The sequence below is a fragment of the Equus caballus genome, chromosome 22 (assembly GCF_041296265.1).
Source record: "Equus caballus isolate H_3958 breed thoroughbred chromosome 22, TB-T2T, whole genome shotgun sequence".
NCBI classification, from domain to species: domain Eukaryota; kingdom Metazoa; phylum Chordata; class Mammalia; order Perissodactyla; family Equidae; genus Equus; species Equus caballus.
Window position 1 is genome coordinate 5,566,136 of NC_091705.1, and position 18,290 is coordinate 5,584,425.

At 45.0% G+C, this 18,290-nt stretch overlaps 1 protein-coding gene across 5 annotated transcripts in view; it reads right to left on the bottom strand.

The window, feature by feature from the left end:
* CFAP61 (cilia and flagella associated protein 61) overlaps window positions 1-18,290 on the bottom strand; it is a 294,815-nt gene that overhangs the window by 8,507 nt on the left and 268,018 nt on the right. For all 5 annotated transcript variants that reach the window (XM_001489672.6, XM_023626019.2, XM_023626021.2 and 2 more), the window contains one exon: window positions 5,479-5,569. In XM_001489672.6, the coding sequence (XP_001489722.2) occupies window positions 5,479-5,569 (91 nt within the window). The remainder of the gene's footprint in view (window positions 1-5,478; window positions 5,570-18,290) is intronic.

An 18,290-nucleotide genomic window follows, 5' to 3' on the forward strand; every position in this document is an offset into this window, starting at 1 on the left:
TTCTGATTTGTGATTACCATGAGGATCCTGTTTAATATTCTATGTATATAACAGTCTATATCAAGTTGATAGACCCTTTAGCTTGAGCTCTTTCTAAAATCTCTACTTTTTTACTCTCCTCCTCACACATTTTATGTTTTTCAAATCATATGTAGTCTCTTGTTTAGTGTGTGCCCATCCATTACCCTCTTATCATTGAAATAGGTGATTTTAGTACATTTATCTTTTAATCTTCATATTATCTTCACAGGTAGTTGATCTGCTACCTTTACTATATTTTTACCTTTACAAGTGATTTTATTGCCTGTTTTTTTGTTGTTGTTGTTTTGTTTTTTTGATAATAATTTTTTTTAATCTCTATTTGTGGTCATTGCTTTCCTGCTTAAATAAATCCCTTCAGCATTTCTTTTAGAACTGGTTTCTTGGTGATAAACTCCTTTAATTTTTGCTTTTCTGGGAAGCTCTTTATCTCTCCTTCCAATCTGAATGACAACCTTGATGGATAGAGTATTCTTGGCTGTAGGTTTTTTCCTTTTGGCACTTTAAATATGTCATGCCATTCTCTTCTTGCCTGTTGGGTCTCAGCTGAGAAGTCCGCTGATAGCCTGATGGGCTTCCCTTTATATGTCACTTGTGGCTTTTCTCTTGCTGCTTTTAGGATTCTCTCTTTGTCTTTAATTTTGGACATTTTAATTATAATATGTCCTGGTGTGGGCCTCTTTGGGCTTATGTTGTTTGGAGCTCTCTGTGCTTCCTGAACTTGGATGTCTGTTTCCCTCCTCAGATTAGGAAAATTTTTATCTATTATTTCTTCAAATAAATTTTCTGCCCCTTTGTGTCTCTCTTCTCCTTCTGGGACACCTATAATCCGAATGTTAGCACGCTTGATATTGTCCCAGAGTTCCCTTAGACTGTTCTCATTCTGTCTAATTCTTTTTTCTTTTTTCTGTTCTGCTTGGGTGATTTCCTCTAGTCTTTCGTCTAGCTCATTGATCTGTTCTTTTGCATCGTCTACTCTGCTACTGAGACCCTCTAGTGAATTTCTCATTTCCAGTATTGTAGTCTTCATTTCTGATTTTTTTTTTTTATATATTCCAGTTCTTTGCTGATGTGCTCACTGTGTTCATCCATTCTTCTCCCCATATCTGTGAGCATCCTCATGATATTCTGTTTGAACTCTTTGTCGAATAGGTCACTTGTTTCTGTTTGATTTATTCCTTTTTCTGGGGTTTTGTCCTGTTCCCTTGCTTGGAAAGTATTCCTTTGTCTCCTCATTATGGCTCTTTCTCTATGCTTATTTCTATGTATTAGGTGAGTCGGCTATGTCTCCTGATCTTGGAGAAGTGGCCTTATGTATGAGATGTCTTATGAGGCCCAGGAGTGTGCTTCCCTCTCATCACCAGTCCAGAAGACCCAGGAGTGACCCTTTTGTGGGCTACTTGTGTCCTTCTGCTGTGGCAGGGTTGCTCCCACTGCAGGAACCCAGGGAGTCTAGTCTTTCCTTCCCTGGCCAGCTGTTTGTAAATCCAGTTTGGGGAGCCTCAGCACTGTTGGCTACAAAGTCTATCGGCACACTCCTATTGAAGTTTTCCTCTCAATTGGGTTGGTACCCAGGTAGCTGGTTGCTAGGCTCAGGGGCTTACAGTTGTGATAGGCCTCAGCCCTACAAGGCTGTTGTCAGTTCTCTTGGGTGCAGCTGAGTGGGGCTGGCCCTAGGCATGGGAGCACTCAATTGTTTCAGGCTTTGGAAGGTGGGACTGATCCTTTTTACGGCTATTTGTGAAGCACAGGTCTTCTGCCACTGATAAGCCTCACCTCTGACAGGACCACACACACCATCAACACAGTCCTGGTGGGTGCACACTTCTCAACCCCCTGGAGCATACCCCGACGCCACACTGCAGAAGCCCCCACCTCTCCACCGATGCCCCCCACAGTTCACCTGGTCCTCACACAGGCCCTGCCCCATAAAGGCAGACACCCTTGCCTGCCTGTAGAGGATCAAGGCACCCAGTCAATGCAGGCTGAAAGTAGCCTGAGGGCTTGCTGTTAGGTGGTGTAGGTCCCTAGGGCGGGTTGCCTGCCCTGGCTGAACTGGATTAAATCTGTGTTCTAGTGGGTGTGGCAGACCCCTGGGCTAACTGGCCAAGGGATGAACCTCAATGGCTCCCACGAGGGTCGTGTCAGCACACCTGGACCAGGTCAGAACAATGGCCCCCACCAATGTGTCAGTCTCTGGAGAGGTCCCTCCTCTCACCAAGGTGCCTCCAGAGCCCACCAGGTGTGTCTCATTTAACCAAAGGACTGTCAGCCTTCTCTCTGGTGATTTTAGGTTGCCGCAATGAGTGAGTTTGTGCGTGGGCCCTTTAAGACCTGAATCTTTTCGGCTTTCGGCTGATAGCTTTTCTGGAGGTGTCCTCACTGCAGTTAATAACCAGCAAAGCCAGACAGTAAGACCCCCGTCTCAGTTGGGCTGAGTCTGAAGGATGCTTATAGCAGTATCGCCCCCACTCCAGACCTCACTCCTCCAGGGAGGGCTGCGTACCTTAGGGTGGCTCCCACCTCACCAGCTGAGAAGCTCCACTGCTCCTAAAGGTGGCTTTTTTCCTCTCCAGCAGGAATTTCTGCCTCTTCCTCCTTAGTCAGGACTGTCCCTTGTTGTGGGGGTTCTTTTTATCCAGTTTTCTCTCCAGGGTAATTTTTCCAAAAATAGTTGTAACCTGTTGTGTTTGTGGGAAGAGATGAATCCAGAGTCTGCTTTCGCTGCCATCTTGACGAGATTCCCCCATTAAATGCTTTTTCTGCATCAGTTGAGATGATAGCATTTTCCCCTTCCTTTGATTAATGTGGTGTATTGCAGTGATTATTATTATTTTTGGCTGAGGAAGATCAGCCCTGAGCTAACATCTCTTGCCAATCTTCGTCTTTTTTTTTTTTTTTTTTTGCTTCAGGAGGATTAGACCTGAGCTAACATCTGTGCCAATCTTCCTCCACATTATAGGTGGGTTGCCACCAGAGCATAGCTGACAAGTGGAGTAAGTCCACAACCGGAATCAGAACCTGTGAACCCGGCCCCAAAGCAGAGTGCCAAACTTAACCACTACACCACAGGGAGGGCCCCTACATTGATTAATTTTTATATGGGGAATCACTCTTACATTTCTGGGGTAAATCTCACATGGTCATACTGTATAATCCTTTTAACATGCTGCAAGATTTAGTTTGCCAATATTCTGTTGAAGATTATCTAAATTCATAAGGGATATTGTTCTGTAGTTTTCTTTTCTTTTGATGTCTTTGTCTGGCTTTGGTATCAGGGTAATCCTGACCTCATAGAAAGGACCAGAAAGTGTTCCTTCCTCTTTTATTTTTTTGGAGGAGTTTGAGAAGGCTTAGTATTAATTCTTCTTTAAATGTTTGGTAGAATTCACCAGTGCAGCCAACTGGTCTTAGGCTTTTCTTTGTGGGAGGTTTTTGATTACTGATTCAATACCTTTATTTGTTACAGGTCTGTTGAGATTGTCTATTCCTTCTTGAGTTAGTTTTTGTAGTTTGTGTGTTTCTAGGAATTTGTCCATTTCATTTAGGATAGCTAACTGGGTTTCATACAATTGTTTATAGTATTCTCTTATAATCCTTTATTATTTCTGTAAGGTCAGTGGAAATGTCCCTACTTTCATTTCTGATGTTAGTAATTTGAGTCTTTTTTTCTTAATCTAGCTAAAGCTTTGTTAATTTTGTTGGTATTTTCAAAGAATCAACTTCTGGTTTCATTAATTTGTTGTTTTTCTATTCTCTATTTCATTTATCTTCACTCTAACTTTTTAGTATTTCCTTCCTTCTGCTAGCATTGGGTTTAGTTTGGTTTTCTTTTTCTAGTTCCTTAAGGAGCACAATTAAATTACTGATTTGAGATCTTCACTTTTTTCTTTAAATGTAGGCATTTATAGCTATAAATTTCCCTCTGAAAACTGTTTTCACTGCATCTCATGAGTTCTGGTATGTCGTGTTTTTAGTTTCATATGTCTCTGAGTATTTCTAATATCCCATTTGATTTTCTTAAAATCAAAGATGTTGCTTAAAAGTCTGTTGTTCAATTTCCACAAATTTGTGCATTTTTGTTTTCTTTCTGATTTTGATTTCTAGTTTTATTTCATTGTGGTTGGAGAGTATACTTTGTACGATTGAAATCTTTTAAAATTTATTGACACTTGTTTCGTGGCCTAACATATGGCCCATGCTGGAAAGCATTCCACGTGCACTTGAGAAGAATGTGCCTCCTGTTGGTGGACGGAGTGCTCTCTATACATCTGTTAGATCTCGTTGGTTTATAGTACTATTCAAGTCCTCTGTCTACTTACTGATCTTCTATCTGGTTGTTCTATTGATTATTGGAAGTGAGATATTGAAGTCTCCAACTATTTTTCTAGAACTATTTCTTCCTTCAATTCTATCAACATGTGTTTTATATATTTTGGGGTTCTGTTGTTAGGTACATATATGTTTATAATTATCACCTTTCTTAGAGGGTTTTGAAGGATCATTTTGACTGCACAAAGCTTCACATTGGTAGGGAACTCTTTGGCTTCAGTCACAGCTAAATGTAGTACCAGTGGATTTATAATCTGTGCCTCTCTTACTTACATAAAAGGATTTGAGATATCTTATAATGATCTTGTTTTTTAATGTCATATATAGATTTGAAATTATTTATAATAACAGTTGTAGGCAATAGTCTGTTATTTCTTTCTCCACATGTGGAGGGAGATAAAAATAGATCTACTGAGCTCTAGGATATCATAGTTAATGGGATTGAACTTCTTTACTTCTCTGAAGACAAGGTAGAAAGGGAAATGAAATGGGTTATGTCATCTTAATATTTGAGAAAAGGAATTACTGTTTATATATATACACACTGCTTGCACTCCATTACTCTCCCACAGCTCTCTGAGGTGGGAATAGCTAGTCCCTGTTCCACAGGAGTCTGAGCTAGAGGCAGACCCCACTGGATGCACCCCCTCTTCCTGCGGCCTTCCCATTTGTAAATGCAGAAACCAGAACCATCCCCCACTGCAGGCTTTTCCTCCAGAGGTTTTGCTTTCTAGAAATCTAGAAAATCCACAAGCATGGCTGGACAAATACGGTCAGAAACTAAAGGAATGCAATCTTCATTCTTGAGGGCAAGAAGATACAACTCATACTCAGTTTTCAGCCAACACCGTTAGCTGATAATGAAAATGCAGTTACTTGCAAAAAGGAAAAAGACACCTGCCCTCATAAAAGGGTTTAAACAATCCTCTTTCCCTGGAACCTCACTGTCTATGTTTACACGCTCTGTAGATAGTTTATATGAAGTAGAGTTGGTTTTTAAAAGTAAAACCATAAAGAGGGAATGTAGGGAAAAGTCTAAATGACCAACAACTATAAACTGCTTATAATTTGCAAGGAATAGCCCACATACCCATTAATCATTCTTACCTCTTTGGAGGTTAGGATTTGGTGTAACTCTTTCCTGAGATCAATAAAACGATCGTGAAAGAGGGCCATGCACCATGGCTCCGTGAAGTAGCTAGCAAGGAAAGAAAGGATTCAGTTAGCTGGAAACCCTCTCATTACCACTAATAAAGTATTTACCTGCTTTTTTGCCTTTATAAATTACAGTTCTGGCCCCATTGCAATCGTTTGCTCATAAAATGCCTTGTAGAACAGCCTGACCAATCAATTTTTTAAATGGATGTTCCTGATGTAAGGCCAGGTTCCATAATTACATTTAAAGTGGTTTAATTCAGAGCTGGGGCAAGACCCAGTGAAGAATCCTGATTTTATCAGAATTTAAAAGCCTGAAGACTTGTAAAGAACGATGTCTCCATTATCTGCCCTCGTTTGAGAAAACCAGATTGCAGGATTAACTGAACTGCTGCATAAACAAATTAAATTTGGGTAGACAATAACACAAATGTTGTTCATCATTAAGGTTTCTGGATTAATAATGACCAGAAAAACAGGCCACCTTGGTGTTGCAACATGGTCTCCGTACAATTGCACTGATGCTTAATTGAATCTCTTTAGGAGAGCAGCTCTTTCAGTGTTTTTATTTGCTAACTTTTCACTGAAAACTGTTTGAACAAATGCTTTCTTGCATGCAGAGCAACGTGGCCATCCTTTATTCACAGGTGATGGCTGAAAATTTGATGCATTCTTGGAAGAATCAAGGACATTTATTAGTATCTTTAACTCTTACTTTATTTTAACATTAAGTGTCTTGGAACAGATAACTTGCCTTCTTCAGGGTTAGAGACATGTCAATTGTGTGGGCTTCACTCACCTCTGGACTTGAGTGTTGTTCCCGTTTCAGTTAATGGATATCACATGTGTGCAGGGGAGGAAAACACTGGTGCCCACGTGCCGATGGGCGCCTTTTGTTTTCCGAAACTTAAAGCTAATTCTTAGGGAAGGAGGTAATGAGTCCCAGGGACCACTGAGCCATTAAAAGACAAGTCTAATGACAAGAGTCTGTGCCACCATCAGCACAGCACTCAGCTATGTCAGTGAGTACCTATCACCCATTCGCTTGACCAAACTATGACCTAATTTCATGTTTAACTCCCTACTTTGTCGTTCCAGTCACATATTCATCCAACTATTAATTCTACTAATATTTCCTCCATACCCCTTACGTGCCCAGCACTGTTCTGGGAACTGGAGAAACAGCAGGGACCAAAACAGACAAACATCCCTGCTACCACGGAGCTTATATTCAAGGGATAAATAGGTAAATATACAGCATGTTGGATAGTGAGAATTGCTTAGGGAGAAAACATAAATCAAGCAAGGGCAGGGGAGACCAAAGAAAGGCTCACCTCTAAGGCAGCGTCTTAGTGAGCAAAGGCCCAAGGGAAAGGAGAGAACGAGCCACATGGAGATCTGGGGAAAGAGCCTTCCGGAGAGAAGGAGCAGCAGGTGCAAACACCCAGAGGCAGGAGTGTGCGTGTGCACAGACCATTCAGGGAGGCGGAGTGGAAGTAAACAAAGGGGGAGTGACAGGAGACGAGCTCAGGAGGTGATGGGGGAAGGATGCTCCTAGAGGCAGGAGTCCAGGCAGACCTGTTGTGTCTCCAAGGCCATCTAGCTCAGCACTTGCACACAACAGGCCCTATGGATGTTCTCTGAATGAATGAAGGAATAATGAATGAATGAATAGGTGAAAGAATGTGCATTGCACTGTATACATTCTTCTATACTGCCTGGCCCTGATTGGTCTGTCATTAATATAGAATAAAGTTCTGCTAAATAAATAGGCAACAGAACTCTACAAAATGCCCCCAAATGGGCAGTATTAGGAAAAAGGGAGCCTTGCTGGGAACAGCGGGAAAGCCCTGTGTGAAACCAGGCTTTAAGGATGGTCTCACTGAGCCCTGCAGCACGGAAGGCCAAGGGTGTCAGAGGGCACTAAATGGAAATCTGTCAGAGGAGTGCTCGGCTCTGGAGTCACTCAAGGCCACTGAATCCTGAATGAATGGAGTCGAGTCTGTGGGATTTCTAGCTGGGATTCTGGGCCCCTACAACCTGGCCAACAGCCAACATCCATCTAATTCCTGGAGCGATGGTCCTGGGCCGGGGCTGGCTGCCTCAGGAGGGACCCGCTTAATAGGGTGATGTTTTGATACATTTCCTTAGAGTGTAGCTTCTTGGACCAAAGCAACAATAATAGCCTAAGTCCAGACACTCAAGCACAGCTTTGCCAGGATGGTCCCTGCCTCTTAGGTCTGAACAGCTTCTAGAAAAGTTTCAGGGAATTGTGGATGTGCAAATCGTGAAACTATCATAACCCCTAAATTAGAAACCAATGGGCCCTTTGAGATTTGTTGCTATCATCCCTCAGTTGCTGAGATGCCCTGTGTGTGTTTCCATGGCACCACCAGCAGTTCCCACCCTCTTGGTTTCGGGGGTCTACAGCCACGTCCTTCTAGGTGCCATAAGCTCTGTCTCTGCTGTCCTCACGCCAGCACAGCCCTGTTCCAAAAACCCAGGTGCTGTTCAGACAGTCTTCACTGCCCAGGGCCTTCCCAGTGTCGCCCTCTGTGCCACCCATCAGTGACTCTTCATTGTCTGCTTCAAAGAGGGGGATCTGGGGAAACCCCACTTCCCTTAAGGTCACACTGCTGCCCACCTCGGGCTCTGGCCCACCATCTAACACCCACATTCCCATAGCCTCTGTCCACGAAGCCAAACAGATGGCTGGAGAAGCAAGTGGCCCTTAATCCTCTGAAAATAAAGCTGCTAAGCCTGTCTGCACAGTGCTGGGGGGGCAGGGAGAAGGGAAGTTGGATGTTTTTCCAAAGTCTTTCTTTTGCTGCCTTTGAAACTCTCCCTAGCCTCTTGCACCAGTGTCCAGCAGAAATGGTACCTGCACATTTGAGGACCGCTGTTCTCATCACAGGACATTGAACAGTTTATAGAGCAGTGACCTAGGAGACCTGAAGTTTTCTCTCTTTTCCACTCCATACCACAGCCCCCTGTGGTAAGACATTTTGGGACCCTTGTCCAGAAAATGCCAATCTCTGTAGCAAACTGTTTGCAACCGAGATTCCCGGAATTCTCCTATGGCTGCCATTTTTATTTATAAAAGAGAAAGGTGTATAGAGCTCTATTTGGATTTTCTTTCTGTCTCAAGAAAGAACTCTTGGGTTCTGTTAAAGCAAGTGTGATAATCAAACGATACCCTAGAAACCAAATCGACAAGCTACCTTCTGAAGGCTCCATCTCAATTTTACCGCAGCTTCAGGGGTGGTCCCTAGGGCCACTTCCGTAGGGGTCATGAAACAACAATGCTCACGCCCCCCGGAGAACCCGTGCCTCGCCAAGACGAGTGTGCAGCCTCCCACCTGGAGAGCAGCTTCTGCACATCTGTCTGCAACACCAGATTGCTCGCAGCCCGCCACACGGATCAAGCTAAATATGTACAAAGCAACAGCCTGAGCCAGGGGAAAAACAAGGATTTCAGGCTCAGTCGATCCTTGAAGCAGGAGTCCCACTGGAAGGTCACCATTCCAAGTGCAACTCTAGTCAGAAGGCACTTAGAACTGATTAGAATTTAGGAAGAAAATGACCAGCAGATAATCTGCAGTTTCCAAGATGCCCTTGGTCTGCTGTGTTTAAAGGATTCAGGCCAGGTCTTGAGTGGGTGGATAATTAGCAACATCTCCATCTCAGGAAGCAGCTGCTATCTTGTAGGGCAAGTGTTGGAAATGAGGTGTTTTAGGATAATGATGAAAGGAATTGGTTCCTCTGATAGGAAGGAAAAATATACTCCAAAATCTATCCAGCGAATAATCTTACTTGCAAGTTTTTTCCCTCAGTTCTTACCGAAGCTCTTATTTTGGTGGTGGTTTTCAAAGGGCTCGCCGGATGACCTCGGAGCGACCACTGTGTTGAGGGCGCCCACTTCCTTTGCCGCTCACGGCCCCCACGTCGCTCAGCCCCTGCCCATAATTCACTTCCACACTCCCCAAGAGCTTGTTTGCTTCCGGCAAATTAGCTTTTTCTTTTATTAATAGACTTTATTTTTAAAGCAGATTTAGCTGTACAGAAAAAATGGAGCCGAAAGCACAGAACCCGCGTGCCATCGCTGCTCAGCCTCCTGCATGCACACTTTGCATCAGCGAGGCACCTCTGTTACCACTGAGGAGCCACTACGATACGCTATTCTTAGCTAAGGCACGTGGTTTATTTACTCTCGGGTCATTTGCTGTGTTGTGCATTCTTTGGGTTCCGACAATGCATCATGTCCTGTATCCAGCACTACAGGAACACAGGGAGCAGTCCCACGGCCCTGGGGCCCCCTGCGCACCTCCTCTTTCCCCTCCCTCCAAATGCCTGGCACATTAACATTTTAGGAAATTGATTTTTATTAGAGAAAATGGGGCTGTGGAACCATTTCATAAACTATCTTCATTACCCTATATTCTAGTGTTTCTTTTAGAAACAGAGTAGAATTCTCCCCACACAAACACTGTCCCCCCACCCTTGCCAGCAGCCCCTCAGACCAGTGGCTTCAGGTTTTGATTTCCTAAGGTGCTGGATTTTGGCATCAGTTTAGGATGAAAGCTATTTGCATTTCTGTTTTCTATAATGTGCAAGGGGCTACGACTTTCCGGGGGATTTTTAAACGTAGGCATTATAATTTACTTGCTAAAACTCCACGTGCTTTCGTTCCCAAGCCGAACGTTTGTGAAGCTGAGGTGAGGTTTGTTCACTGAGAATTTCTGAACCAGATTCGTTGCAGACAGGACGAAGTTGCATGTTGAGCGTCCTGGTTTGCAAACCCTCGTTGCACAGGACCCTCTCCGGTGGGCCAGGACACCCCAGCAGCAGGGCAGTCAGGACCCGTTCCCCTCCATCAGGTGCCTAGGCATTCCATTCAACAGCAGGCAAATTTAATCCCGTTATGGAAAAGTGAAAAGGGCCTGCATTATATTTCTTTTCCAACACTGCATGGGAAGCACAACACCAACCTTAATGGCAAGTGGCACCCAGCTGAGCGTTTCCTACACAGACCATCTCAGCTGCACGGGAGCTGGAAGGCTGGGAAGCCACGGTCAACTCCCTTCCACACCAGCTGTGGGTGCAGAGCTTCCAGGGTCCTCCTTTGCCCCGGGGCGAGGTTGGGGAGCTCTGGGCGGGGGGGAGCTGACTCAGGCGGCGTCAGGCACACCCTTGAGTCTCCTTCTGGCTCAGGCTTCTTCCCACTCAAAATCCGAATCCCAACTGCCTGGCTGCTCCCTTCGCTGCCCCCTCCCTGTGGAGGGTCTAAGATTCTCACCCCCTCCCTGCTCTTCCAAATACCTTCCACCTGGGCCTTCCTGCCTGACGGGCTCTGCACAGTCTCTGCAGCCCAGAGGACCCCAGCCCATGCCTGCATCCTCCCCAGTGCCACCCAGTGCTCCAGTCTAACACAGACCTCCTCCTCAAAGCTCATGCCTGGCCTGGGTGCTCCCACTCACTCTCTCTGCGCCATTTTCACTGCATGGGGCACTTCTAACCTTGCAGGAGTGCTAACCTGGTGCGTGTCGTGTTCTCTTACACACCATGCACTCTGGGTCCCCACAGCGTCCAGCACAGGGCTGGGCCTCGAGAGACGCTCCTAGGAGCAGGTGGGGTCGAAGCTCCTGCAGACATCTGCAGATGACGGCAGGGGTCAGACTCAGCCCGCTGCCCCTCCTCTCCATGGGGAGATTTTGCACCAGTGCGGCGACCCAATTTAGAGTGGCACAGACCCCTGTGAGCCTCCCCTAAGTCATCCCAGAAACAGGGCAGCCTGCATTATTAAAGTCAGAAAAGCTCTCAATTTCACCAAACTCATTTTGCAATGGATGCTAACACTGAGTCAAACGAAGATTGTCTCCTTTTGACATAAGGATGTTAGAAAGAAGTTTTACTTTAAGAAAAGTTTTAGGTGTAGTTTTTTCCCCAAAACTGAATTACTTCTGTGCTTTAGTTTCCTCCCTTCTCCAGTCCAAGGAGAGGAGGACTGGAATCCTCACCGAGCCCGGGGAGCAGGACTGTGTTAATGGGTCCCAAGTGCTATGGATGATCAGAACTAGTGATGCCCTTTCAGGAAATTTCTATTTCCATGAATAGTGTGAATTTTTTTAAAAACTAGAAAATACTAACTTCTTTCCCAATTCATATTAAACAAGGGAAGACTAACAGGAGCCACTAAGTAACCTACAGAGCTAGTTGCCTAGGAATCTTCAGGAGAGAATGCCAGGGAAGAATGCAGCGACAATGAGGTGTGGAAGCGGCTGTGTGGATTTGGGTGTTAACATCCCCAAAATCATTTCTACACAGCCATGAGAAACGTTTACACAAATTCTCCAGGCCCAAACAGAAGACATTACTGTCTCTATTCATTTTGCCAATGGCTGGCCTGGCTTATCGGGGGGGACTTAAATTCTCCATCACTTTTGCAAATAATACACTTTTCTCAGAAGCCCTGGGAAATGTCGACTCGTGGAACTGAATTAACCACTTCTGGTCGATATGGTCCAATCATTAAGCAATTGATCAGACTTCTCCAGAGCTCATCCTCATCTGGTCATTCAGCCTATTATATTGACAAAATCAAACAAACTGGGTGGGGATCTTGTAACTAGCTTAGCCACTGCCCATGCTGAATGCTGAGAAAAGCAAATCGACGAGGCACGCTGAAGAAGTTGCATTCACCGGCCTTAGGAGCAAGTACAACATGTCTAAGGGAAAAGAAAAGTGGGGAAAGGGTGGTGTTCTTGCAAGTCCTAGATCTTAACTCCAAGACCAAGGCCCTTCTGGCACATGGATAGAAAAGGAGAATTGCAGGAGAGCAAGGCTGCCTTCCCTGGCATGCAAAGGTTCAACTGGAAATTGCTAAACTCCGCAATAGTTAGGAGAAAGGAGGTGGGAGGCAGAGAAGCAACACAGTCCTTCTCCAAGATTTTTTTTTTAATGAAAAGCATTCTAATTTTAACTTGGTGTGATAGTAGTCAGTTTTTGCTTTTAGACCTGTTAAGAGGATCCCCAGCTGCCACTCACACCCGCACAGAGGCTCGCTGGAGCTGAAAACTAGCCCAAGAGTTGCCTTTTCTCCTGGCGGGGAACTCTGGCTTGGGGGCCTGCAGGCTTCTGGCAAGAATGATGTTCTCACTGTCCGTGCTCTTTCTCGTACTGACAGCATCTGAGATTCATGGCGAGGACAGACAGTTCTCCGTCTACAACACCCAGTGGTAGGTTACGCTCAACAGCGAGTCTCAACCTTGTGGTCCCGTGGCTGGAGCGTGGCACTGGGTCTCGTCTCTCCCGTTACCTTCCAAACACAGGAGGTAGGAAGTGATAAATGTCAGGATATATAATCCAGGTTGCAAACAGACACCCCGGGGGCCAGCTGTGACTACAGACGTGTTTGCTTTGGTCTGAACAACATTTGGAAATTAGATTTTCGGCCTTTCTTTAAAAAATCAGATTTGGCGATGCTGGGTCCTCATTGCTTTATGGCAGCAATCAGCTCAAGTGATGCGCTCCGTGGTTCATCGTTGTCACCTCCCAGCCCGGCCGGCATCCTCCCTGCCGGGCCACGGTGGGCGTGTGGGTGGGCCCCGCCTGGCTAAGGGGTTTGGGTGAGAGGGGGGAGGTTTGTAAACACTTTTTCTGAAGCCGCCTGCCCCACGTCCTGTTCTTCATGCTGGGGGGTGTGCGAAGAACACATACGCCATGTCCTATCTTCCTTTCCCTTCCATCCATCAGCCCATACCTCCTTCTGTCTGTCCATCCCTCTTAACAGGTACAACGAGGCCTTTCAAAACCCTGTTTCTTTATTTCCAAGGCCCCCTTTCCTCCGGTTCTCTGTTCTCTGCTGGCTCAATCCACCCCTCAACAAATGCTCCCTCCTTCCCTGCTGTGCCCCATCAGGCTCTTCTCTCCCCTCTTTTCTCTGTCCCAGGCGTCTTCCAGGGCTTCTGATCTCAATGGCTTTAAAGTGGCAAGGAAGGGGAAGACCTAGGGGCCATTCTTCGCCATTAATCAAGTATGGCCATTATGCGCCAGACGCTTTGCTGGTATTGACGGTACCACGGTGAAGGCGTGGTCCCCACCACGGCAGTGCAGAGGGGGACAGTGGCCGGAAGGCCAAAGGCTGGAGCGTGACTCAGCCTGGAGTGAAGTTGTGGTCCACTTGCCCTCAGCTCTTTGTCCTCTCTGCCTGTGCGTTGCTTGGTCTGCCTCCCTTGGGCAAGTGCTTGCCAAGCTTCAGTTACTTGGGAACCCATTGATGTTTTTTCTTCTTTTTCAATTATTTTATTGAGGTCATAATGGTTTATAACACTGTGTAATTTCAGGTGTACATTATTGTTTATCAGTTTCTGTATAGACTGCATTGTGCTTGGCACCAATAGTCTAGTTTTATCTGTCACCATACATATATGCCCCTTTATCCCTTTCGCCCACCCGCTGACCCCCTTCCCCTCTGGCAACCACTAATCTGTTTTCCTTATCCACGTGTTTGCTTATCTTCCACATATGAGTGAACTCACATGGTGTTTGTCTTTCTCTGTCTGGCTTATTTTGCTTAACATCACACCCTCAAGGTCCATCTATGTTGTTGCAAATAGCATGATTTTGTCTTTTTTCTGGCTGAGTAGCATTCCATTGTATATACATACCACATCTTCTTTATCCAGTCATTGGTCGATGGGCACTTGAGTTGCTTCCATGTCTTGGCTATTGTGATTAATGCTGCAGTGAACACAGGGGTGCATAAGTCTCTTTGAATTGCTGATTTCAAGTTCTTTGGATGAATACCCAGTAGTGGAATGGCTGGATCATACGGTAGTTCTATTTTTAATTTTTTGAGGAATCTCCATACTGTTTTTCATAGTGGCTTCACCAGTTTGAATTCCCACCAGCGGTGTATGAGGGGAACCCATCTATTTTTGCATGGACATTATTACTTCAAAATTTCTCTTTAGATTGATTTGTCTTTTTTTTTTTTTTAACTGAAATAACTACTTCTGCCTTGTCCTAAGCAGTAATATTTGTGAAATCACAGATTTGATGTGCTCGTACATTTTTTTCTAACTCTTCCTGAAATTATTCCATAGTTATAAGATGTGTGGCTCTGCTGCCTGAGGTGTGTGGCGTCCACCCGCGGATGCTCAGTGCACTCTGGGACATGGCATTTGCTTTAGCAGCTTGGTGGTAGAGGTGCTGTTGTACTCATCTGGGGACACAAATTCAAAGACACTGTGCCAAATAGTCTCTGTGCGTTATCTCCCTTCATCCTAATTCCAGTCCTCTAAAGTGGGACTTGCTGGCCCATTTTACAGATGAGAGAATAGATTCAGAGAGGTTAAATGACTTGCCCAAGGTCACACAAGTAATGAGTGGCTGAACTAGATCATAACTGTAATTCTACTTGACCCAAAAGTTCATGCTATGAATAACTGCACAGGCAAACCTTATTTCCTTATGCTCATTCCTGAGCCTTTCTAGCAACTTTCTGAATCACCCCAGTTTCCTTGCATTAGCTAAAATTAGGTTTTCCAGCAGTTATAAAAAATTTCAAAATAACTCTGGCTTTAAAAAGGCATAGCATACATTTTTTCATATAAAGAAAGTCTAGGTGGGGTGTCCAAGATTGGCATGGTGGTTCCATGGATGTCAGATCACAGTATTATTCATAGGGCCTTGGGCCTCATGGTGCAAAATGGCTGCTGAGCTCCAGTCATCACATACTTGTTCTTGGATGCAGAGAGGGAAAATGAGGGCCCTTCTCCTCTCTTTTAGGGAGAATTCCTAGAAATTTCACACAGTACTTCTATTTATATTTTACTGGCCAAAGGTTGATCATATGGCTTCCTTGGCTATAGGAGAGACTTGGAATCACTGTTCTCTACTTTAGGTACAGTGTAACATCATATACATAAAGATTCTGTTTCTGATGAGTAAAGAGAGAACAGGTGTTGTGTCTGTTATGATACCCAATAGACATCACACCAGCGGCTGTTAACAAAAATCTTTTCTTAAAGTTAAGTTTATGAAAATTAGGAGAATGTGTTTAGCTGAAGTTCCCGGAACTAGAATACATCTATCGCTCTAGATTCAAAGCTGTCCTCAAATTAAACTCCTGGGAAAAATCACACAAAATATTGTCCATGTGTGACAGCCACCTCCAAGCCCGGGGGAGAGTCCCGGCGTCCCCCTGTCCTCATCTGGCCCAAGTCGGCTTAAATGCAGAGGAGAAGAGGAATGCTTTGTGTTCACACTGTCGGGTAGCATTCTGGCCACTTTATTCTGCCCATGAAAGAAAGTGGATTCGTGCATTTCAATACAATTTTCAAAAATAAGAACAGGAACAAATGAGTATATCCAGTCAACCCTAGGTTTGCTCGGAAATTAAATTACACATTTCTGGGGCAGTGGCGTTTACTCGGGGAAGCCACATATCACATGAGCAGACTTAGCCGTGCGACGCACTGTGACAAAAGCCCTGAAGACCAAAATGGAAGTTTGATGGTGAATATCTCCTGTCTGACTTGAGTTTGCCAGAATCTCTATCTAGTCAGTTTATCGCCTCGAGGCAGCTCTAGAAAGGAAGGATTAACGATTCTGAAAGTAAAACTGACTAGTTATTTGATAACCAGTTGTAACTGTCACCTGCTAAAGATCTAGATAACAGAAAAACAAGTTCCCCCGAATATACAATCTAGAACTGGCCTGGACGGATAATGGATGTTTACTCTCTAAGGAAAAACGGCTTATGATACACTGGCCCTAAAATCAAAATCCTGACCTTTGACAGAAGTCAGCCATCTTCTGACTGGCTCGTGAGCAGCCTCTCTCTTCCTGCTGGTCTGGATCTACAGAGGCTGCGTCTGGCAATTACCCTGGGTACCCAGGAACCAGAAGCGAACACCACTTGAAAGTGGCTTCTTGCGGCCCCTGGGAGCCCTCATCTTGCTGCAGAGGGGCTGGGCCGCACTGCCTGGAACAGCTGTCTCTGCCCAGAGTGCAGAGGCTGCTGGCCACTGGAGGCCACAGGAACAGGCCTGGTTCTGTGTCTGTGAGCTGGATACAGCCAGAACTGTCTTTGGATGGAGATCCTAACCAGCCCACAGGCCCTACGCCCCCCACCCACCCCACTGAGCTGCAGGCCGTGCTCTCTCTCAAGCACAAGCTTCTCTCAGGCTCCTTGGTGTCAGTAAGAACATGGAATCCCAGAGCACATTTGTCCTGAATCAGTGTCAGCACCCAGATCGTGCTGAGGACAGACCACAGGCTGCCTGTCACCCTGGCCACCACAGTCTTGGTTTTCAGAAGTACTATTGTTAGAGAATTATCCAAAAGATCTGTCTGCTGTCCATTTGTTTTTCTGAATCCTGGATACTCAGCCCAGGAAAAACGGTGCTTCACTTTAGAAAATGGAATACGTTTATCTTACGAACCTTACAAATCTAGCCACTGCCAGCATTTCCCTCCTTGCTTTGACCTTGAAGGAACTCAGAGCCAAATGTGTGAATTTACTGAATCAAGATCCGAGCTTGAATACACAGTCGCCACCTCAGCTCCCCTTCAGGTGCCATCCTGCTCTTAGCTCCCCGTTTACTGATGACTTTTTCTTTTTCTCCCAGTTCTGCCACTTGTTGGCTTACGTAATCTTGAGCTAGTTAGCGTAAGCTCTCCCGGCCTCAGTCCTCACAGCTGTAAAGGGGGATGATGACGGTCCTTACCTCAAAGAGTTACTATGAGAGCGTGGAGACCCTCCAGGAAAAAGCCGGCTTTACGCCCAGCACAGGGCAAGGGTTCCATAGGTATTGTGCTATTATTATTACCACTACTATTATTGTTCTTTATTATCCTATTGTATATATTTGTGTAAGCTGCCTCAGATGTTTTCTGGTGTGAATTAGAGACTAAATACATTATTAAAATAAACACTCTGTTTGCTGTTTAATCAATAGAAAGTCTTTCTTTGGTGCTACTCTGCAATTTTTCTCCTTTTCATAAAAAGCCTTCGTGAATTTTTGTCCTGCACTAATGAGTTATGTGGAAATCCATAAAAATTACATAGCGATCATTAAACTGAGGCCTCGATACTTTTCTTGTCTGAGTTGATGAAAGTTAAAGAAAAGGTGTCACGTGGAGGTCCTTCTTTTTGCCTGTTTATTTTGAAGAGTGAGCCAATTAAGTCAAAATGGTGAAACCAGTTGTTCATGGGATGTGTTAAGATGGCAGTCAGGAAAAGCAACTGGGGTTAAGGTGCAGGCCGCCCATGGCCCATTTGGCTGGATTTTCTTCTGACTGATCTGACTTTTTGCCTGACTTGCCAGAGAAAACCAGTCTTCTTGTAGAACTAGCATGATTTTTATATACGTAAGAATTTTCTTTCTCTTTAAGCTTACCAGTTACCGCAGAGTCAAAATGTCGTCTGCCCAGCCCTTTCACCGTGGTGGGGATCTGGGCCTGGCAGGCTCTGAACACCCCCCAGACCCAGCGTTAGGGCATGGGGCACAGGTCGGCATTTATTCCATCCAGGTATGTCGTTGCACATTGCTGGTCTATGAGGGGCTGCATTAATTGAATTTCTATGATAAATCTAGTGCCCTGGAAGCTGTCCAGCTATTTACATCGATTTGTTATATAAATTCAGGACTAAGAGTATGAGGCGAGCTTAGCATTTAATTCTGTAGAAAAAGGAAAGCTCTTAGGGCTTCAGCTCCCCTTCCTGTGTCCGTCTCCTCTTATACTGCTCCTCTCTTCAT